Raw genomic sequence first — 27010 nt, forward strand, 5'->3', positions numbered from 1 at the left:
AAAAGAGGAAATGGAACCAGAACACCTGAGTCAGCACTTTTTCTTCCATTTAGCTTTTTTATTTCTGATATTCATCACAGTCATAACGTTTGAATGCTTCACCTGAAATGGCAAGGGAATCAATAGTGACCCTCCTTTGTTTTTGCGGCATAAACATTGTTGTACTATTAACAAATGTGTGCAAGAAAATGAAAGGACGTCTTCTTGAGCTACAGCAGGCTGATGTCTGGGGAAGTGGGAAGGAGAGGGGAACTGACAGGCTAGTTTAAGTCAGTCATGTTTTCATGTCAGTTTCATGGTTGAGTCATTTTTCAATGACATTTAACTTCATAAATGTAATTCATGGTTCTTCAGGGGTTCATAGTACATATTGTTTGTAAAACCTCCTTTGACCTCTTTTTCCATCCTTGGGGATAGAAACTGCATTCACAACCCATTTTGTCAAACCTACAGAGGACCCCAGACCAAATGAGTGCTAATGATTCCAGCCTTCAGGAGCTGGTGTTTCGAGGGACAGGATACTTAACTCAGCAAGACCAATGTCCTCCTTCTAAGTACAACCTTTTCTATTTATAAAGCTTCATAAAACCACAGAGTCTCTCCTGCCTGTTAAAGACTCTAAAAACGTGGCCAAAAGACCATCTGATGGAATTGGAACCAAATTTAAAATTTATTGTAAAACCATTCCCCTTAAAAGTTTGGATTTGGTTGTTCCATCAGCCACTGTAATCACAGAGCACCAAGGGCATATTTACTGATACCACTGACCAGAGAAAATGTTGGCTCATATTTCTAGACACTATAAATGGCCTTTTGATGACATTCTAGTACTGGGGTAATAAATCTCAGTGGATTTTCCTCCGTTCTTCTTACCATAATTCAAGACAAAGAAAGGAGCTAATATATCTGGCAGAAAAATCTCCTCTCTCTCTCTCTCTCTCTCTCTCTCTCTCTCTCTCTCTCTCTCTCTCTCTCTCTTTCTCTGTGCATTTACTTTTATTATCTCTTGAGTTTTCTTATTATCTTATGTTTTCTTATTTCATCCTTCTAAGGAAAAGCTTGGGATACATTTTTAAAATATTTTATCTGTTTATCTCACCAAACACTTTAAATGGTTAATTATAGACCCAGCATTTTTAGGCAATAATATACAGTGTATTTTATGGGTATTTTGATTTTGCCTTATTAGAAATAGGGACATCATTTAAAAAAAAACTAAACTGCAAGATCTCCTTTAGGAGGAGAATATGAACATTATTGGTTCGGGATGAATAAGTTCATATATTGCCAATGCTAAAAACATATTATTTCCAAAAACAAAAAATAACCCCAACTAGATGTGATGGTCCACACTAGAAATACCAGGGGCTGAAACAGAAGGATCACAAGTGTAAGGCTAGCCAGGGCTATGTAGTGAGTCCTAGGCCTGCTTGTGATGTATAGCAAAATGCTGTGTTGAAAAGGTAGAAGAAGGAGAAAGAGAAAGAGAACAGCGCCATATTTCTTTCTAATCGGCCCTGGACATCTACTTTGCTAATGACACATGCTTATGGCAGTCTGTCGTTTGTTCCTACGTAAATTGTAAACACAGCATGCATCCTCACCCATGCCAGGTCAGAAACACTGTAACTAGTACATAACTCCTTCATAAATGTCTTTTATGTGTTTAAACCTCATTTCAAACTTATATACAGATGTGCTCCATCCCCTCCCCCCCCCCCCCCCCCCCGGTATATTTGAAGGTATCAAAGGGTTTGCATCACCCAGAGTTCAATTCCCCCAACCACATGGATTCCATTCTAAAGCAACTGTAACAATTTTAAGTAATACTATGAACATCAATAACTAATAATAAATCACTAAAATTCACCTTTCTGGGTGAAGAAAAAAATCTCTGTTTTCCCCATGGCTCAAACAATTTGGAACTGACTTCCATAAATGATATCTTCCTGAGAAAATCCAAACGGAATTCTCCTAATACTGAAAATTGGTTTTCCCTCAAGAGATAGATCTTCCTTGAGAGCTTTGTGGGACATTGTGATTACTAATCAATTCGTAGTCTTCTGGTCTGACTCCCCCGGGACTAGAGAGTTTATGACACAGATCCTTTCAATGATGTCATATTTAGAGTCAATGTATTGTCAGTATTAAAACTTACAGAACCATCATGTTGTGCTTAAATAAGAAAGACAGAAAGAGAGAGAGAGAGAGAGAGAGAGAGAGAGAGAGAGAGAGAGAGAGAGAGAGAAAGAAAGAAAGAAAGAAGGCACCCAACATGGACAGTAGAGCAAGCACTCTCATCAAGAGTGGTCATCTCACGACTAAGGGACCAAAAGCCTTGCAAATTTCCATCTTGACATGAGGCAAGGAGAGAGGACAAGGTATCCTCTGAGGATTTGAACCACAAAGTGGCACAAATACACAAAGGCATTGAATTATTGCCAGAATGGCCCCAAAAACTTACAAGTGAAGAATTGAAATTAGTCATTTGTCTCTGTCTTACCCCCAGGAGACGATAGAAGTAACAGTTCAGTGTGGCCCAATAGGCCTGATTTTAAATCATAGAAAAACTTGTCTCTCTCAAATAAGAAGACAGTTAGAGTTCCACAAGGCAACAACTGAGCCCTCTGCGAAAGTCTCATGCCCCATGCTAACCCACATTATACCGAACTCTCTTCTCTACATGCCATGGGAGCCTTCCCTAGGACCCTCCGAGGAAGCCAATCCGCCTGTTGAAACACCTATCTATCTTAGCATGCAGACTGATAGAGATCTAAGCTTTGAGATCACATCCCCATATTAAAGCTCTTATTCTCAGTAAGTGCCCCTAGCAACTTGCCCTTGCTTTGGCTTGATTCTGGAGTGATTATTTCCAAATGCCATCTGATGTGTAGCCACTCAGATCTTGAGAACGGCCAAGGAATCAGACTATAAAACACACGGGGGCAATATACATGGACTCTACTATTAACCTGCCCAGTAGACCGTCTTGGGGAGGGCCATTGTCATGGCTGACAACACTGGCCCATCCACACTACTCAGGACCACCTGAGTTACACACCCAACTTCACCTCTTGCACCACGCAGCCTCACTCACTCCCTCAATAGGTGTGTGCTCAGAGAGAGACACTAATTCTAAACTTAGCCTAAGTGAAACAATTAGGAGAGCGACTCATTTAAGAGTTTCATGGGTTTTCCTCTTAATCTTTTGTTCTCGTTTTGAAATCAAGGACTCATGAGGTTAGAATGAGCCTCTCAGCCTTCTCTTAGAGCAAGGGTAATCAGCCTTGGCCATACATGCAGAAGACACCACATGTGTTCCCTGATCCTGCTGTGGATCAGCCAAGGTTGAAGGTTGGAAAGTACAGCAATCGGAAAGAACGATGGCGTACCTTCCTAGCTGTGAAGGAGTTATAGCTGACTGTGCCTAAGGAGTTCCCTTATGTCTCTTGTGTCTTCTTTACATTTTGAGATTTGGTATTCTAACATAAAAATCCTTTTTCTATGGCTGCCAAGGGACCACCTGAATAATGTGTAGGCACCCTCATTTGCTTGTGTGGGAAGGAGTCGGGGCCTTGGTGGCCCATTCTTCATGACTGATCAGTGTTTCTTCTCTTGTTTCAGTCGACTGCTTGGATCCCACCTGCTCCAGCCATGGTGTCTGTGTAAATGGAGAGTGTCTATGCAGCCCTGGCTGGGGTGGTCTCAACTGTGAGCTGGCAAGGGTTCAGTGCCCAGACCAGTGCAGTGGGCATGGCACTTACCTCCCCGACTCTGGCCTCTGCAGCTGTGATCCGAACTGGATGGGTCCTGATTGCTCCGTTGGTAAGCCAAAAGATCGTCTCCTCACTTTCCCATACTCGAACCTCGTGTTGCATCACATTCTGACTGGATGGAAATCTCGTCGTTACACGTGGGATAAGAGGGGTTTTGGTCAGTCCTATGGTACCTTTCTCACTGTCTCCTTAGCCATGGAGTTTGTGGTCTTTGGGAGTGAAAAGAACAATCAAATGATTGTGTTGGTTCTTGTCCCTCTGTGGTCCCATCACCACAAATGGATGATGGGCTCAGGAGGGATGCTTCTGCTTGCATTATAGGCTTTCTTATGTACACTCCCTAAAGGTAGCAGAAAACAACACAGAACAATTCAGTCCCAGACAAACAGAATAGAATGTCCTATAAAACAGAAAAGAGGCTCCCTCGGGGTGTTGTGTGAACATGTTATAAAGCTCTGCAGTTCTCCAGTGACAGGGAAATAATGAAGTTATGCTGTACACTTTATTTTCCTAAAATTAAGAGTATGTGTCTTACTTCCCAAGTGACCTTAAAAAAAAAATGGAACAGTTCAACAGTTCAAGCCGGTCCCAACCCCTTCCCAAGAAAGGTTCTGTTCACTGACGAGTGCCTATCCAAGCAAGCCATCATCATGTCGCCCCCTTCCTTGGGGTACTGAGACAGCTTGTCAGCTTGCCGTGACAATCATAAAGGGGAGAGATGTGAAGCTTTGCCTGCAATGAGGAAAGTAATGAATCTTTCATTCCAAAAAGAAAAAAAGGAAGGGAGTCGGCCCACTCACCTCTGGCTTCATCTGCTGGTGGTCCTGGCAAAGTTCTGCCGAGGATGGGGGAGATGCAGAGTCCTAGCCCCAAGTCCCAGTTGTACTGCAGACATGCTGTGACTTTGAGCAAGTCACTGCCCATCCCGGTCTGGTTTCCCTTCCCTTGGCATGACGAGCCATGCCTCCCTCAGTGGGCTGTTGTAAGGATGAATGTCTGGCACGTGCTTGTCCTCGCGTGATAGGTTTGGAACGCCAGCGTGAATATCTGTCTGTCTGTCTCCTCCCCCCACTCCCCCACAAAAGACTTTGAGCTCCTTTGAGAAAGAGGCTGTGCAAGTGCAGCGTAATTTACGGTGGTTATCTTTGCCGCAGAGTGCTGAACTGGGGAACCTGTAAGTCTACAGGCATTGTGAGGAGTGGAGCAGCATGGACCCCAGCAGGCTTTAGTGACTTGGTCAGTTCAGACTCTCCTAGCTGAGTAGGGAGCCAGAACCCACCAGACAGTTCTTTTGCATGGGGTGTACCTCCTGGTCAGCTTAGCTAAACAGCAGCCACTGCCTGACCTCCTCTCAAATGGTCTCAGTATCTAGAAGAGCTGTTGCCACACTCCAGTGGGTATCCAAACCACCCAGAGGGCTTGTTAGAGTGAATTGGTGAGTCCAGCTCCCAACAACACATCTAATCGATCCAACCTGAGCACAAGGATTTTGCATTTCTTTACATTTCTAACAAGTTCCCAGGTGATGGTAATGCTGCTGACCCAGGAGCCACAAGTTGAGGACCACTGCTCTAGATGAAGAAAAAAATAAATAAATTTAAAGTAGCAAAATGACTCTCCAACCAACGCGGAGAGACAAACCTGCAGAGACGCTATGGCTGCTGGGCCTCAGGCCGGCTCCGGCTCGAGCCATGTGTGTGGTCTGGCTTCCATGAAGGACTTCACCCCGCTGTGGTGTTGAGCTGTAATCATTGTTTTTCTTCCAGAAGTGTGCTCAGTAGACTGTGGCACTCACGGCGTCTGCATCGGGGGAGCCTGCCGCTGTGAAGAGGGCTGGACAGGCGCGGCTTGTGACCAGCGCGTGTGCCACCCCCGCTGCATTGAGCACGGGACCTGTAAAGATGGCAAATGTGAATGCCGAGAGGGCTGGAATGGTGAACACTGCACCATTGGTAGGCAAACGGCAGGCACCGAAACAGGCACATATTGCTTTATTTTCATAAATCGTAGATCGATAGTGACGGTCGCGCATTGCAACTGGCTGTTCCCTCAGGGACACATGTGCCCTCCAGCATCCCACTGCCTCTCCAAATCTCCGTGGGGTCAGGGAAAGGGGAAAGTGAGGCTCCACCATTGGAAGAGCCTTTCCCTTCTTGGCAGGATTGCATTTTGGGGTGGGAAGAGACCCAATCAGATCAGAAACCTTATCCAAAGCACTCATCTTGGGGAGGGAGGAATGCACACGCATGGGAAACTGTCAGTGCCTGCAGCTGATATGGCTATGTCCTTGTTCCCTGCTCTCGTTGGCCGCATCCCAGAATCCCTGGCGCTGGTACCACTGTGAACCTGTTGTGGGGGCGTGTTTGGTGTACACAAGCCGTCCAGGTCCTCGGATAGCCAGGCACAACTGCCAGAGATCCAAGCATCTTCTTGTTCACTCAGCCCGGTGGTTGACTCCTGAGCGTCCCCAAGGTCACTGCCACTAGAGCATGGCTCCACCTCTGGGCCCGCTTCATTCTCCACTCAGCTACCACTCACATAAGAACTGCTTAACCAAGAATATTTGTGAGCCAGAAGTGGTGGCACATGCATTCAGTCCCAGCACTTGGGAGGCAGAAGCAGGCAGATCTCTGAGTTGGAGGCCAGCCTGGTCTGCAGAGTGAGTTCTAGGACAGCCAGGGATACACAGAGAAACCCTGTCTCAAACACCTCCCCTGCTTACCACCCCTTAAAAAAAATGGTAAAGGCCTGTTCTTTGTTACAAAGTGACGATTTTAAGGACCAGTACAGAGGCACACTCTATAATTCCAGCATTTAAGAGCTGAAATAGGAGGATCTTTAGTTTGAAGTCAACTTGAACTATATACTATGACCCCATCTCCCAAAACATAAATACATAATGGTTTTGAAGTTTGGGGTGGGTTATTTGTTTTTTGTTATTTTGTTGGGGTTTTTTTGTTTTGTTTTTTGTTGTTTGTTGTTGTTGTTTTGTTTTTGTTTTGCTTTGTTTTGTTTTTTGGGAGTTTGTTTGTTGGTTTGTTTGTTTTGTTTTTGTCATTTTGTATTTGTTTTTCCATTCTTTTTGCCTGGGAAAGCACGGGCTGCTCTGAATGTGTCTAATTATCTCTTTGATGGAGGATTGGAAGGAAGCCCATACTTTTTTCCTCTCAGAGAGTTAGGATTCCAAGGTAATCCACCAAACCCTTTTTTTCCCCCTCCAGTTTTTGCTTTTGTTGCTTTTCTAAGTCTGCTGTAGGACTCCTCCACACCAGGCTTGATAACCTACTAGCCTGCATAGACCTTGCAGGGGAGTTCCAACCAAGCAACTGCCTTCCCACTTCCAGTTCCCTTTGATTCGAACCTAAGTATGGAACCCTGTCCTCTGTCCTAGCCCCAAAGCCCAACTTGGCCATCTAGAATGAGAGACAAGGAGAGGCTCTTGCACAGGGCTGACTGGCGAGGTCAGACTCAGTTTCCCATGCTGTTCATTCGGGCAATTAAACAGAGATGAAGTGAACTGATTCTGCATTCGATCTCCCTCCGTTCCATCTAATTGGCCATCTGAAGGGCAGCATGCCAATCAGGGCCATGACCATGGCACTGGGACCCTGCTGGGACAGTCCGTTGGCAGTGAATTGTTATTGCAATCTCTCAATGATGCTCCAGGTCCTGCATCCCCTGCGGTCACTCTCATCTAGGCTCCCTGCAGAGGCTGAGGGACAATTCACCAGACTTTCAGGGGAGGGATGTGCACAGCCCAAGACCAAAACAGTCCATACAGCGACTTCCACTCTTCAGGGGTTTTAGATGTGCTTCTGCATGCCTGGTGTGATTTAAATAAAAATTTCTCCCCAACCTCATATCTCTGTTCTCCCTATTCCCTGCTTCCAGAAGCTCTTGCCAGTCAACACCCCTAAAGTAAATGATCCCACATCTCTCAATTCATATACTTCAACTTTGGCTCCCTCTTTCCCTGTTTGGGAAGAAAAGGGCAGGGATAGTGTCTCCAGAGTGGGGCCTCTTGGCTCTCACTCCTGTTGCGACCTATTTTTTTTTTTTTCGGTCTGGAAATAGTTCACAAGAGGGAAGAGCAGGTAGACCCTAGGGCAGGTGCTGGCCAGCTGTAGCCAAAGGGATAAGCCTGGCCTGCTTCCAGGTTTTTCTATGGCTTGCTAGCAAAGAACTGTTTCTGACAGTTTTGAAGCCTTGATAGAAACACAGCAAAAAAAGAAAAAAAAATTTTTTCTTGACATTTGACAATTCTATGAAATTCAAATTTCAGTGTCCACACACAGAACATTGGTAGAGGACAACCACACCAGTTCTTTGGCATCTTGCTAGTTGCCAGATACACCTCAGCATTGTGCAATCACAATAGAGGATAAAACTAATTGTTATGTGGCCCTTTAAAAAAAAGTAATTGAGCCGGGCGGTGGTGGCGCACGCCTTTAATCCCAGCACTCGGGAGGCAGAGGCAGGTGGATCTTTGTGAGTTCGAGGCCAGCCTGGTCTACAGAGCGAGATCCAGGAAAAGGCGCAAAGCTACACAGAGAAACCCTGTCTCGAAAAACCAAAAAAAAAAAAAAAAAAAAAAAAAAAAAGTAATTGAACTCTAAGTGAGAAAATTGCCTGAGACTAGATGAAGAGAAAGGTGAAAAGAAAGGCAGGTGGACGTCCTTGTGAGGAAGAGACACCACCAAGGGTGGCTTGACAGATCTTATGGCCAAAGGAAAAGGGGGAGAACCCACAGAATAGGTGTGAGGGAAGACCAGACACAGGAGCCGAGATGTCTCTGGAGCCTTTGAACAAGAAATGGACCAATGGCAGCTTTGATCTCTGGGGAGGACAGTGAGGTTGTGGCGAGCGGGTGAGCTCAGGCACTTCAGTCAAGCGGGCCCTTGGGTGCGATGGCCGGCCAAGCAAACGGTGTCTCCGCTACTTGAAGCATTCGGCTCAAGTTTCACATCTCTGTGATCTGACACCCACGAGTTCTTGAGGGATGTCAAGGAAGTGCCAATTTATATGCAGCATGGCACTTCAAGAGGGAAGAGATGCTGGTACAGGCAAGTCCCTGGTTCCGAATTAGGATGGCCAGTGATAGAAGAGTCTGTTCTAAGGAAGTTGTTAAGACTGTGATTGCCAAAGCTTTTTCTTGGGAGAAATCAGGGCTCCCCAGCTTGGTTAATAGGACCTGTGCTGTCTCTTCCATGTTTCCTGCTCTGTGTTTTCTCAAAAACAGCAAATGTCCCTTAGTTGTGAGATTCACTACTGGAAAGCTGGGTGAGAGGATCATCCATGCATAATTACTTCTCAAGCTTTCCAGCTACTGGCCCCTGGAGCTGCTTCATGGAGTTTTAGTCTTTTAGTTTAAACAGACATCCCTGTCATTTCATTTAAAGTAAATGCCACAATTTACAAGCCCAGAATCAGCCCTCCTCCTCAGGGAGACTGACAGTCAGAGGAAAGAGAAGAACTTAGGTCTTTTCCACACAGAGCCTCAAATGCTATGTTTTGAAGATAGAAAATAAATAAGAATGAAATGGCACTGGTCAGTAAACAATGGGGTAAGGCAGGATGGTGGGTGGCTGGTGTTGGGCGCTCAGGTTGTCTGCAGCCTGTTTTCAGAAGGTCGTAGAGAGACGGTTTCAGGGGAGTCCTTGCAAATAGTCAAGTGAACAATTCACATGAGCCTTTATAGGTTGCATTTATTGTACTGAAGAAGCAATAAGATGAGGAGGGAAGAAAAGAAAGGGACGTTGGAAGTACAGACTTCCAAAAGTCATTCAAGTAGAAGCCCCAGGGGCTCTCCATGTTTGGTCAAATGCATTTCCCAAATTTGTAACCAAATTATTTTTATTTGGAAATTTAGTGTATTTAATTTAAATTGTTAAAATTTAGCAATTTTATTGCTACAGATTTGAATCGAAGGTATAATGTTTTGGTGTTAACTGTAAAAGCTAAATTATCTGCCCAACAATGAGTCTTATGTTTGCTCCTAACAAGTTAAATATAAGGTCTAAAATCTATAGAACTGCATAGATAAGAATAGACTTTGAATCTAAATCACCACACTTCATGTATATCTTTGGAATATATTAGCATTATTTGGGTAAGGTGCAGTTTATTCCTATGAATAAATCAGAAGGCATATTGTGTGGTTAGAGGAGGTTTATGCCTTAAATGTGATTTTAAAATGGATTTCTGTTCCTATAAACTGCCACCTGCCTATCACCTGCCACCACCCCTTATTAATATGAAGGATTTAACTTAAGAAGGCCAGCCAATGGCTATCACACCACAGCTTGATGGAACTATAGAATTTTTATTAGGTCAAATCACCTGAACTATAGTCAACCCAGATAAGCATTTCTTACCTAATAAAAAGGTGAACTGGGTGTTAGTGTGTTTGAAAGGCAGAACAGTTGAGAAAATACAAGGAGATGCCAGCATTCCTGTTGCTAGGAAAACAAGAGCAGGTATCTGTGGATAGTGCACTGTTGTGATCCTCTGCTGGAGGTAGGCCTCCATCCCTGCCAAGTAACACAAAGTGACAGTCTAGAGACTCAGTCTACCAACACTGGTACTTTCCAAACCTGGTGAGCTGTTGAGGATCTGGGCAGCGTGTGCAACAGTTATTCCAACCTGTGTATTTTACCTCTGTGGTCCTGACCTCTGCTCATGTTTCAGAATTGTGACAACTTGATTCTCGGGGCCACAGGGGGCTGAGTGACCTGAGCAGGTGTCACATGTCAGAAGAGTTTTCTTTTCCATCTATTGCACTGGGCCCTTCTATTTTTCCTCTTTAATTGGTTGGGGAAAGAAAAGGTTTCTTGAGATGTTAATAAGGATAATGAATCTTTACCCAAGGTAAAACCATCCAGGCGACAATGAGATGTGCTGATTAAGTGATTGTCATCAGAAGGAGACAGGGTCACAGTCCAGGAGGGAGAAAGTCTCAGAACAATAGGGAACAAGCTTAGAGAAAAAAGCAACTGTTAAAATTAGCCAACATCACACAAAGACAGCTGTCTCCGCATCTCATTCCGCCTTCCAGCCAAGTTAGGGAAACTAATGTAGCTATTACTTCCCCCCCCTTTTTAATGTAGCTGTTATCCTTGGACATTGAGCTTTTGTGACAACAGTGAGGTCAAGCGGAGATGACTCTAGCCTCTGTGGAGTCGTCTTCACCGCCATGTCCATGAAAGCAGCTGATAATCTGATGGTGGATTAACCAAATCCTCCAGGTGTTCTTAATGAAACTATTTTCAGAATAGTGGCTGTTGTCCTCCTCCTCCTCTTCCTCCTTCTAGTAAAAACCTGAACCTTTAAACCTCTTACTATTATAGGCGAACTTTTAGAACAGTAATTTCTCCCCCACAAATTGGCCAAATGTAAGCCTTCTACCACACATTAGGAATGTCACATGCTCAGACATTCTCTTTGACTCTGGATCCATAAGTCTATGTTTTCTATCCAAACCCAGAATAAGAAGTAGGAGGCAGAAGAGGCAGGGACACATTTTCAAGTCACTGTGGAAATATAAAATAAAATAACAAGAAATAATGGCTTTACACATGATGAGATTCTCATCTCTGACAGTGTTTGCTTTCTTAGCTGTTGAAGGGGGGCTTTCAGCATCAGCTGGAAAACGATGCAGTGGACACAAGCTTTGTCCTAACGTTATGACCTAGTATTCCAAATTTCCAGTAAGAACATTTCTGGAAGGGCTTCCTATGCAATCTGGTACTATCTAATCATGACACGACCTCTTATCAAGAAGAGAGGAGGGGAGGGATTCTGGGGAAGCTCAGATCATCCTCTGTATCACCTCCTGACAGTTTCAGAGGAAGTGGTCAGGATGTAAGCCTACAGCCAGGAGTGGCAGGTACAGACCCATCAAAAACAGTATGTATGTCTTAGCAGTGGGGACATGATCCAAGAACTGCATGGTTAGATGACTTTGTCAATGCATGATAGAGTTCTTGTGCAAACTTAGATAATCTAGGTCAGTCATTCAATATGGCCTCCTAATGCAACTGAAAGCCATGGAAAGCTAGAGATATTGCTGCCTACAAAACATCGTTTATAGTGAACAGTTTTAATAAGTGGGAACATGCTTCACAATCACAAAAAGGTATAAACCAGTAACAATGGCATTTATTACCAAGGATTGTGTATTATTCAAAATTATATGAGTTATTATACTTCTATTCCAATGACAGAATAGTGGATTTGCTTACTCTAGCATCACCACACACATCTGACTCATAAACATCTATGATGTCACTAAGTGAGGAGAGCAATTTAACTCTATTACAACCTATGGGACCACGATCATATTGTTAACCACAATTTCATTGTGTCACTGATGAAAGATACAAGACTTCACACAAAGAAAGAACTGAATATGGTTCACTCTCAGGGCGTAAGCCCATCAAGAAGAGTTCCAGCAGAAAGATTGCACACCCAAAAGCAAACACATATAAGATCTGTTGAAAAGGTAGAATAAAGTGTCCTAGTATGTGCTGGGTACTCAGCAGCTGAGTTTTAAAAAGGATCAAGTCTGCGATTCTTGGATCTCTCACCATGTACACTAAAGACAGCACACCTGCACTAACACCTCAAGACTTTGAAAGGAAAGCGGAAGATAGGCCTCGTGAGTTGAATCCCTGGATCTACTTATGATAGATCTCTCTCTCTCATAACTCATTCCTCACGGCATCATGGAAAATGCATTGGCCAGTGAAGGGGACATCTGTATTCGAGGCTTGACCGTGACAAACATAGTTCATGAACCCTAGAACATGTCACCAAAAGTCTCTGACCTCAGTGTCTTCATGCAGGAAATGTTTCATCAGTGACACAATGAAGTTGTGATTAACAAGAGATGTATATATGATGGTGGTCCCATAGATTATAATAGAGTTAAATTGTTCTTCTCTCTCAGTGATATCATAGATGTTAGACCATGTAGTTGCTTCCTAGGACATTGTATCCAAACACAAGATGCTGTCCATCTTGGGTGCAAATGTACTTTGTCGGATAGTTATATGAAGCTCTTAAGAATAAGTATCAGGAAAATATAACTACCACATCAAACCTCTGATTACATGGGTGTTATTGCTTAGGGATGTGCTGATAGTAGGTAGCGATATTAGGCCTGAGTAAATTTAAAGAAAAATATTAAGTAAATAACAGTGCAGATATTGCAAATATCACAAATGCACTGTGTGATTGACTGACTTTAGAATATACTTGAATAAGATGATCTCTAAGGACCCGTCCATTTCCAGGGTTTATTGCATGTGATACAGACTTGTGTGAATGGGCCACTCAAATGCAATCAAGCCCTTTTCTCTGCCGTAAGGCAGGTTTTCAATATACATTCCCATAACATACACAAAAGACCTTGCATTAAAGGATTAGACTCCGTGAGTGTTGCCCCGTCTGATGGCATGCAACTGAAGCATGCAGAGCAGTGAAAGGTGCTTTTGGTTAACAGTTCTTCATTCATCTGCTCCCCTTGGTTCCTGTTCATACCCAGTTTACCTGGGAATCTATCTCTGTGGATGTTGGGGTGTTTCCTTGCCTATGATGAAAAGTTATCCCCACTTCATCCATTTATATTTGTATTCTAATAGAAAATATTAAAGCAGAAGTCCATCTGTCTCCTCCTATTTTCCCTGGACTGGGAGAAATGCAAGCTTACTAAGGGAGTGCTGAAGGACATGGCTTTTGTGCAGGCCTGCTTACACTCAAATCCTGGCAGCTCTTAGCTTTGATGGGCCTCTGTTTCATTGTCTGTAAGATGGGGAGTGCTAATAGCACATCCTTCCTTGGGCTGGATGAAAAGTGTGTGTGGCACTGTGCTCAGTCTGATGTTAGAGCCCTGTGGACATGAGCTGAAGTCACCATGACTGCCACTGTTGCCTAGCACCTATGTAACATAAATTGAAGGGCAAGGAAGGATTCTGATTCTCCCATCTTTAACTACCACATCAAACCTCTGATCACTCCAAACCCATCAAGAAGTTAGTGATATATCACAGCCAACACCCCCTCCATCCGTTCTCCAAACAAAGGTTTGTTCTACACCTCATTTGTGGGGGCCCACAGGGGTTTCCTAGTGAAATCTGAGCTTGCTTTACCCAACAGGGTTACGTAAGGGGATAGCTCGGCCACAGGCATAGTTACCAGGTGTGTGGAAGGGTCAGCACTTGGGCTATGCGGTATGCTTTGATCTAGCAAGGGGGAGGTCTTTTGCCCCACCCCTTGGCATTGTTATAAAAAGTCCTTTTGAAGAGCCAGAGGGGCCGGTGGATATTGATCCAGGCCCTCCCAAAGCCATCCTGTGTTTCTGTCTGTCTCGATCTCTGCTGTCTTTCTATCTACAAGTTTCCCATCTCTTTCTCCTTGAGAGTACCCTGGGTAAAGCTGGCTTCCCACACTCGTTCTCATTGCAAAACCAGAATTTCATCTCTCAGCTGGGATTGAACCTATTCATCTTATCAAAGAGTCCAATGATACATGGAATCAAATATTTTATGCTAATAGAACCATGTTGTAAAATTGAGGTTTGCAACTTTGGGCCAGAGGTTCTCAAACTCTGAGACAGGTGTTCCCAGAGAACCAAGTATGAATTTATTTTAATTCTAGGTTTTGTTTTTATAATAAGGATCTTTCAAAGGAAGAAACCTCTTTGAGGTATAATTTAGAAACTGTTACTCCTGAATAGAAGAATATTCTGTTCTTTGAAGCCAGGGTTCCTCTAACTGGAGACCACAGACATGCCATTGAGGAGTGTGACAAGATGTCATGGTCTGCATTAAGAGGGAGTCTGAGCCGGGCGGTGGTGGCGCACGCCTTTAATCCCAGCACTTGGGAGGCAGAGCCAGGTGGATCTCTGTGAGTTCGAGGCCAGCCTGGGCTACCAAGTGAGTCCCAGGAGAGGTGCAAAGCTACACAGAGAAACCCTGTCTCGAAAAACCAAAAAAAAAAAAAAAAAAAAGAGGGAGTCTGATCAGCTGGGACATACCTCAGTGACAGGGCACTTGCCTAATATGCCTAAAACCCAGGATTTGATTCTCAGCATTGTGGGAGGAAAAAAGGAGGGGGGGGATCCACCTTTTCCTGGGTAGAGGATGTCAGGAGTCAGCATCACTTAGAACATATCTCAGTCTCTCTTTTGTGTACTCCTTCCTCATCCATCACAACTCTGGGTAGCACAATTTTACTTTCCCAGCTTCTGTAAATCAAGAGTAATCCAGTAGTCCCAGTTTTGATTCTACCAAGTAACAAGGACGCCCTCTAGAAAGACCAAAACGCTCATTGATTCTCTGTCCCCACTCAACCCGATAACCTTCACAATCACCCTCCTTCCTAACTCACTGCAGTTTCTTGATTCCTTGGAGCATGCCCCATGTGCAACATGTGGAAAATCTCTGTAGTTATCAGAAGGATACCCCAGATGTTCGTGTGAGAAACAGATTTTGCCTTTCCTCCCAAGTTGCTTGTCTAATAGGATTCAATCTTAGCAACCCTCTCTCCCTTCACAGCATTCTATTTCATAAGCTGTGTTTAAAGCGATTGCCTTTCCACATATAGTCACTTACAAAATAATGGGTGTCATTAAGACATTCAATAGATTGTACTGGGGCTGGAGAGATGGCTCAGCATTTTAGAGCATGTCCTGCTCTTCCAGAATACCCAAATTTGGTTCCCAGCATTCATGTCATGTGACTCACATCCTCCTAGAACTCCAACCCCAGGGGGATCTGATGCATCTAGTTTATAGGAGCACTTACACTCCCATGCACGCATGCCCCCAACCCCACACTCACACACATACATGCAATTCAAATAATAAAATAAGTATGTTTAAAAGATCATCTTTATTGCCTTTGGAAAATCAGGTGCCACCATCTTGAACACATCCCAGTCACGATTGGGATGCACTTGCCTCCATCCTTTCCATCATGTGCTTCTGGGAGCCGTTATAAACAGAGCTGCAAGAGGCACCCATACTATAGGCTAGCTGGGAGGTTTTTCATTTGTGAATTTTGCAACTAGGCAAAATTTTAAGTATTTCATCATAAACAGTCTCAAGATAATTAGAATGGATTAAATTACAAGAGAAAATTCATTTAGTTAATCTTTCTTCTAATTAAAAAAAAATCCGTAGTTTAAGTAAAGTGTTTGTTTAAAAAAAAAGAAACATACATATTTTCATTGTAATCAGGAAGAGAGGCCTGTTTGCTCCTTGGTGATAGGACGAGGCATCTATGGTGTAATTAAAAGCTACCAGGCAATATTTCTCTGATTATTATACCCCTGAACGGAAAGTCCACACTTCTCCCATGGCAGTAACCAAAGAATTCTCCAGAGGGCCTCCACTTTGGTCCACAATGGCATTGCTTTCTTTCTGTTCTCAGCTCCCTAGAGATGCGGTTGACTCCCTGGGCCAAAAGGCGTCAGGTGCAAAGGTCGGTTCAGCAGAGATTGACATGCTTTGCCAAGGGAGCTGGGATAATAGTCAACCCAAGGCTGGTGGTGACAGGAAACCTTTTCAAACTGTAAGAGGGTGGAGGGGAATCTTTTATCCTTCTTACATGTATTGTAAGACTGGTAGACCCAAGTTGTCTGAATAGCACAAACCTACTTCACACATTAGGAACTATTTATATCAGTTACATCACCTGTCCAAGTTCATGGCTCATCCCAACTACAAAGTTCACTCCCTGCTGACACCACCAGGAGGTTCTGAAGTTCCAAGGGAGCCGCACATGTGTGCATCTAACCTTTCCAGATTTTTCAAGTTCTGTCCCTTCATAGAAACTGATTGCCTACAATATCTTCCTCCGGGACATCATACAGCACTGCCTCCCAGGCTCCATGCTGTGGGAAGCCAGGTAGCTTCAGTCCCAGCCACACCCTTAGGGCCCACTCTGAACTCCTATTGCACTTACACGGTAAACACTCTGCAACCTTAGCAGCTGGCCCTAAGTTCCTTTGTGAGAATAGTCCTTCATTTCTGCCTTAGATGTGGTTGATTCCCTGCGACAGCAAATATCAAGTGCAAACTACATCTCTCCCATGTCTCAAGGTTTCACCCCAGGGTAGGTATAGAACAAACACCATGGGGTCCTATTTATATCCTCGTTTTCGGTCATCTTCAGGTGTGTCCCAGAACCAAAACACATAACGAAAGATGATTACAAATTCTTTAAACACTGCCAGTCTCTGAATGTCAGTTTAGACACCGTCAAGAGCCTCCCCGCAACCCAGCTCCCTTCTTCTCAGCTAAAGGTTGCTTCTGTTTTCAGCCAGAAAAAAAAAATCTGCAGATGAATGTATCCCTGGGATCTGTCTTTTATTCTAAACATAGTTGGAAAGAAGTAGAGGGTGCCTACACATCTACTAGACCCCAGATTCTGAGCAGTTTCTGGCCAGGTCTTTCAAGCTACTTATCTTAACATATATCAGACGTAGCACTATGCAGTTCAAACCATACATCCCCTAAACACCATTCTAAGGAAGGATGGGCTATACTAAAAAAAAAGAAAGAAAGAAAAAGAAAAAAAGTTCCATAAAAGTACTGTCTTAGACAATTTAAAGAGCTAAGAATCTTGGACTGAAAAATCCCTAACTTAGCAGCAGTAATACCTAGTCCCATTGACAATGGAGTTGGTTAAAGCTTGGCCCAGGAGGTCATCTGTCTAAAGCTGTATGCAAGTGATGGGCTCTGATAAGTGTGAATTGCATTTCTTTATTTTTGAAATTATGTTTTAACTTCAAAAGGGATTGCCAGACAGCCCTGAGTAGGTGTCTAGAAACAATGCCAGGGGGTGGGGAGTCTGAGAGATTATAAAAACATCAACTTGAAAGCACAGAGGAAATGTTTGTGCCCGATTTTGTTCCAGTAAGTTATCAAACCACCAGTGCATCCAAAACACACTCTCTCTGCAGGAACGTGGAAGTCGAAGTGTGGCTTGTGCCTTGTGGAGAGTGCCCCAGCTGCGTGGCCCTGAGGCTGGCTCTCTGCTCTGGGTGTGCACAAGCCCAGGCAGCCAGCTAGCACTGATTATTGCAATTTCCCTGAGCAGGGGAAAGCCAGTGAAGATATTGGAGGGGATATGAGAAACTAGTTTTTTCCTATTAGACCCGAGAACGCGGGCAGGTCAACTTGCATCCCTTAAGCATATTGCTATCAGCTTCTCACCCTCCTTTGAATAGGAACTGAATTAACTTTTGATTTCCATATAATGGGGCCAAGAAAGATCTGCCTCCGTCCACTTGCTGACCTGCTCTATGGGGGTCTGATAAAGGAAATGCATCCGTAGCATAGAGAAATCTAGCACAGAAAACAGTTGACCCAGAATTAAGCCATTTGAAATGCATAACACATAAGAGAACCCACTGCAAACTGTCACTATCTCACACATCCGGGTTGTAGAATGTAACATCTTCCTCTCTGCTGTTAGCACTCATGAGCAACACTTTGCTATTGCCATTATTTGTGAGTTCAGAGGTTGGGGAGGTGTAGGGACTGTGCATAAACATTGCCATCAAACAGGCCTGGCTCCAAAACCAGCCCCTGTTACACACCACTTGGATGACTTTTTACAAGTAATGTATTTTGAATGAGCTTGGATTCTTCTCAACTGTAAGTTGGGGATATTAATGGTTCCATCCTGCTGTTAGGGAGACTTAATTTGTTAAGAAATACATAGCATAGTGCTTGGTATTCCATAAACATTACCTGAAAAATTATTGATACCATACCTTCCTGCCTTTATCTCAGCTTCCTAAACAGGGCTTCAAAAAGCGCACAGCTGAGACCAGCAAAGAGAGCAAACGGCTGTGCATGCATAGAGGCCTAGTATCCCACCAAAAGGTCCTCAGAGCTAAACCTGAGGTGTTGACATGGGTGTCTGCAGCCTTCTCCTGTTCCACTGTCCCAGGAGGAGCCCTATGGGTCACATGGTTCCAGTCCTTTAAGTAAAGCAAACACCCATAGCAAAAGTCAATGGTAAGAGACAGGGATACACCAAGAATCCCACCACCATCTGCAAGACCATGAATATAAGCATTGACAAGAAACCATCCATGTACAGCGCATGCCGAGTCTGATGTCCATACTTCCTGTGTCTAGTTTGAGCCGAGCTGTAATAAGTATATCCAGCATTTATTGGGTACCTAATGTATTCATTACTATACAAAGTGTGGCACAAGAGACCTCACTCTGTCAATATCTCCAGGGTAGCAAACACGGAGAATGGTTCACAAAGGAGCAAGTGACAGATCGCAGTACCTCAGACCTCACCTGTCATTTTTTCCCACCCAAGACGTCGCTGCATTCTAGCCCAAGGTCCCTTTCCTGGCATTTCTGGCAATAATTTTTAAAGTATTCTTCAATACCGAACCTTGCCTGTGGCTTCCCTAAGAGATCCACCAATGTAGGGATGGAAGCCTTAAATCTTGAAGCCAGGTTGGAATTCGTTTGCACCCCAGTGCTGCTGCGTCACGGAAAGCCGGGTAGCCACCGTGTACGTGCGTGTAGATAATTCCCTAGTAAGTGTTAATATTTCCTCAATGGAGGAAGCTCAGCTAGAGCGAGCAAAGATGGCAACTCATTAAAATCTGATGTTTCCCTGCTATCCTTTTTGATCTCTTAATCCCCCATATATGGCACAACTTGTTCTGTTAAATAACACTCATTAATTAAATCTCGTCTTCTCTTAGCTATATCTATATTTTTATTTAGTATGAAAACTTTCAAATGCTTATGATCTAATTTAGTTGGATTACTGCCTGGACAGCTCGGAATAAGAGAACTTTAGGGTGGAATTACTGACGAGGGAGGGGAGAGGGAGAGAAACCCGGCTCTTCTCATCTCTCCCTTGGTAAGGGGTGGTTGGGCAGATCTTTCCTCTGTAAGGGGAGCTGGCCTAGATTTGCATAATGAGGGCACGATGAATTCGGGATCTTGGTTGACTTAGAGAAGGGAAGGAAGGACATAACCAGTAGAAAGAAATAAAAACTCAGATAGCCCCGCGGACAGGAGGCAAGTGCAAAAGTAAGTGAGCACAGTAAACAGAGTGTGAGCACAGGGACAGGAAGTGACTAATGGACGTCCAAGCTGTAGGGAGCAAGCAGGAGCCAGCTCCAACTGTGTGTTGCCATGTAGACATGCAAGCCTCGTTTTTTGTTTTTTTGTTTTTTGTTTTTCTAAAAAGGCTAGTTTTTCAACAGTTGCCAAAAGGCAAGATGGTTGTGACTATGCTCCCAATTTTCCAATGTTGAGGGAAAGAAAATCAGTGCTGTTCAAGCCATTCAAATAAGACTGGGGGACCAATGGCGCGCTCTTCTATGGCCCTGACCTTTGCCTCTAAGGCAGGGGTAATGGAAATTAGGAAGCATCATTTACCTGGATTGAGACTGGGACAGCTTTGGCTGCTTTTGTCTGATACTCCAGCCATCCTTGGTGATTGGTTTAAGCCGATGCGAGTCTCATGCCCATGGTATAATGGTGGTAATTTGTACTTACATGGTGAATTTTCTCCAAGGAGCTCAAAAGACTTTGTGTTGCCTCAGTGCACCTCACAGCAAGCAGCAGCCCCAAACACACAGTGATCAGCAACAAGAAGTATTTTACACAAGACTAGCTAGGTTGACTCACCGATTCAAATCTATGGTCTAAACCTTGGGCCAAGATAGCATTCAAGAACCGTGAGCAGGGCTTCTCATGGTCACCCCCTCTGCCACTGTCTCTGGCTTCTTAGCTTCTTCCCATCTACTCCAGTAGACAGCCAGCTCCAAATTCCAACAATAAACACAGACAAGACAAGCCAGTGCCTGATTCCTGTCGTGCGTATGAGTGTGTACATGTCTGTGTGTGCATGCGTGTGTGTGTGTGTGTGTGTGTGCCCACCTGACTGCTCAGCAGACCCAGCATGGTACATCCGCACCCACTGCAGCACGTCTCTGCACTTGTCATCGGTCTAAGGCCATGTTCTCAACGCTACTCTTTTGAGTGTTCAAGACCTAGAACTTGCACTTGGGATACTACGGGGCTCTAGACAACTGTGTCCTACTAAAGGAGCCTTATAATCTGTGCTTCTTGGGTCCTCTGTGTCTCGTTCTCTTCGTTAGACTAGTAGAATGACACCTCTGAAGTCTTTCCCTTACAGATCTGGCAGTGCATGCCTTCTCTTCAGCTACAGTGGATTAACAGAAGTAGCCACGAAAATTAGGCATAAGGGCCCAAGAGGTACAGTAGAGGCCAGGACCAGGATCCCTCCCCTTCCTGAGTTGCCTTGGATAGAGCAGCCAGGAAAATCAGACTGTCCCAAGAGGCCTGGAGTTCTTCCACAGCCATTGTTTTCCCTCCATGGCTGTGATCAAGGCTTTGCTACACCGTCCCCTGTCCTGCCCTCTCCCCTCTGCTTCCTGGGCCTCTGTGCTCTGTCTTCTCTACTGAGGAGAATTCCTTGGGCTTTGCAGGCGTGACCCAAGGAGAAGACTCCAGTTCAGCAGTGTAAACCTGTTGATAATTTTCCCGGGACAGCGCAGCACAAGTATTCTACATTTTCTAGATTGCTTGCTCTTCCTTCCAAATTGTCTCCGATCAGGCCACTGGTTCCTGGGAAGCACTCCCAGCATGATACTCTACTATAATCATCCACATCCTCTGCATGCAGGCATGCCATCAGCATCCTTCAGAAGCAGGTGCAGAACCAGGAGACACCTGGCCATTCGGAATGCATGTGTTGGGGAGGTACTAGACTCACTGGAACTACAAAGGCTGACATATCCACCTGCTTTCCATCTGATCCCTCCAGTCAGGACACTCTTCCTCAGAGACAGAGGGGATGAAAACATTCAAGATCCACAGGGAAGTAATATTAGGCTTCCAGAATCAAGCATGAAGTCTTATTACCTTTCCCCCAGTAAATCAAAACATATGGGGATGGAAAAATATCCATGTCTTTATAGACAGGCGTGTATCAAGAAATGACCCCTTTGCTGCCTTGGGAGCCATCAGCTTGCACTTTTGGAATGTAAGCTCCTCGGACTCTCCCTGGTGAGCCACTGTTCCGTGCCCTCCTCCACGAAGCCTCTCAAGGTTCTAATGCATCCACCATATTTGATAATTTTACATCCATCCATGCAGCAATCAGGCATTGCGATGGGGACCCCTCTGCCACCACCCGGGGGGGCCTACATTCTAGAAAAAAGTATAAGGTCAGTGAAACCGGTTGCCCAGTGCAGCCGAATCGGCCAAAGCCAGTTTTCAGACAGCTGGAAAGAGAATGCTGGTTCAAGTACACCAGCCTTCAGATAAACTGATGAACTTGACTCCTGAAGCCAAAGCGGTGCCCTCGACAAGCCCCAGACAGACAGAGGAATCACTGGGGAGTTTTGGCTGATGAGGTTCCCACCATGAGCCTCTAGGGTTGCGGGCAAAACAGGGGTGAAATTCCACATGAGCCAAGTACCTAATAAGACCAGGCAGTCTCTTTCCATTGCCTGTAAATGAGCTCTGTGCTCTGAGGGTACCCTTAACTCTACATTCAAATTTCTCCTCCATCTCCAGCGAGATTAAGTTACACTAAGTAATATAGCTTTAAAATATTTTCTGAGCAGTGAAAACAAACGACGACGGTGGTGTTACAAAGTCAAGTCTTTTAGGAGCCATTAAAATGTTACTGACACCGATCACAGCAAGGCAGAAAGCCACAAGCCAAGACTTTGCGGGGAAGGAGGCAGAGGCCTTGCAAACAGTGTGAAGCTGGTACATAAAGAGGGCTTGTCGAGCCAAGCCAGGGTAACTTCCCAAGCTAAAAGCACACACCGCCGGGGCATTGCCTTTGAATTTCTCTTCCTTCATAGTCTGTGACTTTGTCCCTTTTTGTCAAATCCTTGACAATACCTCTGGCAGAATCAGTTCCTTTAGTTTGGCCAACCCTGGGACCTGGCAGTACAATATAGATTCTTAGGGAGGTGGTACTAAATGATCCCTTGCCTTGGAGCCTGGATCATAGCAGGTGTCCAGGGATTGCTGGCCAGCCTTAAAATTCCCTGGGAACGTGCCCTTCCCCCTTGCCCAGTATCTGACTCACTTAAGACAGGGAGAAAGAAACCCCACATTGTATGTAGGAGAATAGGTGGGGAGAAGTCAATGAGCAGCTTCAAAAATATTGTTTCTCAGCTGCCAAAATCACCCACTTACTAGAAGTACAGAGCTTGCTTCAAAGGTAGGCCACCAAAAGGACGCACTGTGTGGATCCAGGGTTCCTCCTGAGTTTGGGGGGCATTCAGACTTGAACAGAGGACTTTCTTGTCTATGGTCTAGAGTATACATTTACCATGGGGGTAGTATCACTTCCAACAGTGAAAAATGCTTCAGAAGAGGGTAGAAACAACTCAACTCTCTTATATATTAGACATGTATGCAGTATGTCATCCAGTATGTCTGCCAATCAATGACATGAATATCTCACAATAAAGAGAGGGATTAGAAGGAACGTCTAAAAAGAGGGGAAGAGCTAATAAAAAAAAGAAGTCAAAAGCTTTGAATCGGGTACAAGAGGTTGTTTCTAGAACTTCAGAGGGAGTGGCCTCAGTGACTTCAAGAAAGATGTACTATCAATGGGGACACTTTCTGGCTCCCTCTGCTTCTGTTTTTAGGTCCCCTTTGCCAACTTAGCTTTATGCCAATCCCGTCTGGAGTAAAAGAACCTGACAGGCCAAATAATTGGTTTTGTCACTGTTTTTTTTTATCTACCAACTCTTTCTAGATATCTCCAGCTAACCGTTACTGAGCACTTAACACAAAGTTTGCCAGGTACTGCTAAGTTCTTTGCCATGCCTTCCCCCTTCTAACCTTCGTGTTGACATTGGGGGGTTATTATTAGCACCCTCGTTTTACACAAAAGGAAGCTGGCTCACAAAAATGAAGCCATAGGTAGGTAGCCGAATGGGCCAAGAAAAGGGCAGCTGAGCTCCAAATCCCACTGACCATGTGTGATCATTGCATATTTTGATCACTTGCTTTGTCCCCAGGTAGGAGCAGCAACAACAGGGTTTCTTTGGAGTCCAGCAATGCGATCACCTGTTGGTAAAGTCGTCCCTTGCAAGAGCGTGCCTTTGGGGATTAAGGACAATGCCCCATTACCTTGACCAGTGTCCCTAGGCCAAAGAGTGCACCAAGTAATTCCAGATTCTATGACTGACCCGATGCCACTCCATATTGGCACAATTGGCCAACTTGCCTAAATTTCAGTTGACTTTTCTATCAGAGTTCACGTTTCCACCAACTTTTCATTAAATTAATTATTCAAAACAATTCAGAGTTAGCGTTCTCACAGCAACTGTAACTCTGCCATGACTAGATTAAGGCGTAAATTGAACAGCATGTTTTGCAATAAAGTTAATTTTATATTCACCAGAGAACTGAGTTATAGTTGCTGTGGGAACCATCATTTTGAATCTCTTGACTTTGGTGCATTTAAATTCTCAGCCACAGGACTGCGCACAGTAGCATATTTTGCATGGACATTTAATTTGCTTCACAACGTGGCCTGGCTACCCTAAACTTGGAAATCCTGTCAGAAACTAACATTGCAGCCTCGTGATTTTCCCAGCCTCCTTCCTTCTCCTGGCACCAATAACACTGTACAGAGAAATATCCAAGGAGCCAAAATGATCTCCCATTTTATCTTGAAATTGCCTGCTTGGGGGAGGTGACTTTCTTTCGAAACACCGAGTCTCAGGCAATGTCATTGCATGTATGTGCAGCCAGGGTTCTCATCCAAGGGTATTTTTGGATCTGTGCTGTATTATTCAGTACACATGGGGTGACCTCTGAAAGCTCCAAGTCCTTGCATCGCATGTGCCATTAATCATGCAGGCATGCACAGCCATATATCAGAACTTATTGGCGCTCGGGAAAAGCTAAGCAACTTTTCCCACAACCACATAAAGCCCGAGTATCTGTAAATCAAGAAGCATTGCAGAGCCTCCCTAAAAGGTACGTTCAGCAGAACGGTAATGGCGTACAGGCTTGGTGCTGGTGGTGAGGGATCGGGAAGAAGCCTGTCCCGGGGTGGGGGATAACAGAGAAAGAAAACTCTGAGATGGTTAGAGATGCAAGCGTTTCGTCGTCGTCTACAGGGATTATCGATTTTTGTAGCTTTATTGGAAAAATCAGTCATGCTTTCTGCCTCCTGGGGATTGCTCCACCTCAATTTGGGAGTATATATGTGTGGCAACCCTGCGGGTCAGCAGCTGAGTAGCAGCTCCCATTCACCCGCTCAATTATCCCTTTAGTGAGAATGTGACTTAGCAGAAACAGGCTGCTGTTTTGCATGTGAAAATGTATTTGAAAAGAGGGAATTTAGTTCCTCAGTAAATGAGAAGATTTCAAAGGGGGAACTTGCCTTTCTCAGGGTGTACTCATTATGTAAAACTGAAGAATAGCACCTAACAATAGCATTCGCCAGATTGTGGGAATTCTGAGGACTATTCTCCACTCTCTTGGAAAACAAAGGCCTCCTTCCTCTTCAAACTGTGGCACCCTTGCGTGTGCTTCCTGCTCGAAATTATTGCAAAACTTGTACACAAACATCCTGCAGTGAGCAGTGCCCCCCTCCACCATAATCCTTTAGATGATGCTAAATGCTGAGTTGGAAAAAAGACTCAGTCACAGAATTCAAATCATTTCAGAACTGACTTCAGCTCCCCTGGGTCACTGGGAAGGGAAGGGTGAATGATAGATGATTCTGGATTGATGACTAAGGTGGGCGTGGGGAACCTGTGCCACCCGGAAGGGAGAAATAGGGTTAAAGAAGAGGAGGAAAGATCAGAGTGTTTTTACTGCTTCTCTACATGGTAAAGTGTACCACAAAAGAAGGTAAAAAGTACCCTCCCTTGTGAATTCATTTGATGTGGGGGGGGGGGGTTGTCTCCAGGTGTTCTCAGGATTTAGAGTGGTTGATTAGTAAGGAAGGCTTGGTGGATTAATGATTAGATATAGGTAAGGATGAATGGATAGATAGATAGATAGATAGATAGATAGATAGATAGATAGATAGAGTGATTGATTTTTTTTTTTCTGAGAAAGGCTTTCTCTGTATAACAGCTCTGGCTATCCTGGAACTTGTTCTGTAGACCAGGCTGGCCTTGAACTCACTGAGATTGTCTTGTCACTGCCTCCCAAGGGCTGGAATGAAAGGCATGCGCCATCACCGTCCCACAAGTGAGCAAATTTTTTAAGTGTGTTTGAATGCCACAGTTCAGATGGGTCAAGCTAGCCTGGAAGGATAAGTAGAATAAAGGAACTGATCTACAGTGATAACACAAGGATTTCTGGGAGTGGTCCAAAGGGGCCCAAGAAGAGGCAGATGTAGCTAGCTGATAAGCACAGCCTTCTGGTCTGAAGTCACTACGTTAAGAAAGTCGCTAGAGCTGTTGGAAGTGAGAATGTCCTCTGTGACCCTGCAGTTCTGTCCTCTCCTCCAGTCTTCCCTGTGTGTGTCTGTTTGCAGCAGGATATGTCCATGCTGTTTTCATCCTTTGTCACCATGTACCTTCTTTACCATGGCAAAGGACCTTGAAGGGAAGGTAATCACAGCAGAGACCCAGCTCCTCCCCATCATCTGTTCGCTGGTTCCCAACTGATGATGTGGTATGCTTACATCATCTGGGGCACATTTGTGTCTCAAAAGATCTTTCCTTCCAAAGAGATAGATGGTAAAACCTAAAGGTGTCTATCTGTAAATAGCCATGCCGGAATCACAACTGGTACTTACCAAGCCACCACCATGGCTTACTTACCCAGATAGCCCCATGACCTCCTCATGGTCAGCCTTATAAATTTTCCCCAATCTGTTAACCACCCAGTACAGAGGACCACCCTACATTTCTGCTTAGCCTCCCCCTGACCCCAACACACACATGACAGCCTTCTTTTCAGAATAACGCCGGCATGCTTAGAATGAACTGGAAAGCCCTGCTCTTCACTGACTGCTCTAGCCAACTGGACACTTGCTGTCCCTACGAGACCCAAGCATTCTTCTGCCTCAGGGTTTTGTTCCTCCCAATTTCTTCTGCCTGAACTACTCTCCCTGCAAACAGTTGCGTGACTGGTCCTCTCCTGTGCTTGGCATTCTTCATTCATATGTCACCTTGTTCACGGGACTTCCAGGACCCATTGATTAAAAAAAATACACTCA

General features: G+C 44.6%; 1 protein-coding gene across 20 annotated transcripts in view; it reads left to right on the forward strand.

The window, feature by feature from the left end:
• Tenm2 (teneurin transmembrane protein 2) overlaps window positions 1–27010 on the forward strand; it is a 1246916-nt gene that overhangs the window by 1107549 nt on the left and 112357 nt on the right. For 17 of the 20 annotated variants that reach the window (XM_052758549.1, XM_052758552.1, XM_052758554.1 and 14 more), the window contains 2 exons: window positions 3625–3825; window positions 5543–5755. In XM_052758549.1, the coding sequence (XP_052614509.1) occupies window positions 3625–3825; window positions 5543–5755 (414 nt within the window). The remainder of the gene's footprint in view (window positions 1–3624; window positions 3826–5542; window positions 5756–27010) is intronic. The other 3 variants (XM_052758553.1, XM_052758557.1, XM_052758559.1) reach the window with 2 other exon arrangements.

This window comes from Peromyscus californicus, unplaced genomic scaffold, assembly GCF_007827085.1.
Source record: "Peromyscus californicus insignis strain IS unplaced genomic scaffold, ASM782708v3 Scaffold_3__1_contigs__length_106647218, whole genome shotgun sequence".
Taxonomy (NCBI): domain Eukaryota; kingdom Metazoa; phylum Chordata; class Mammalia; order Rodentia; family Cricetidae; genus Peromyscus; species Peromyscus californicus.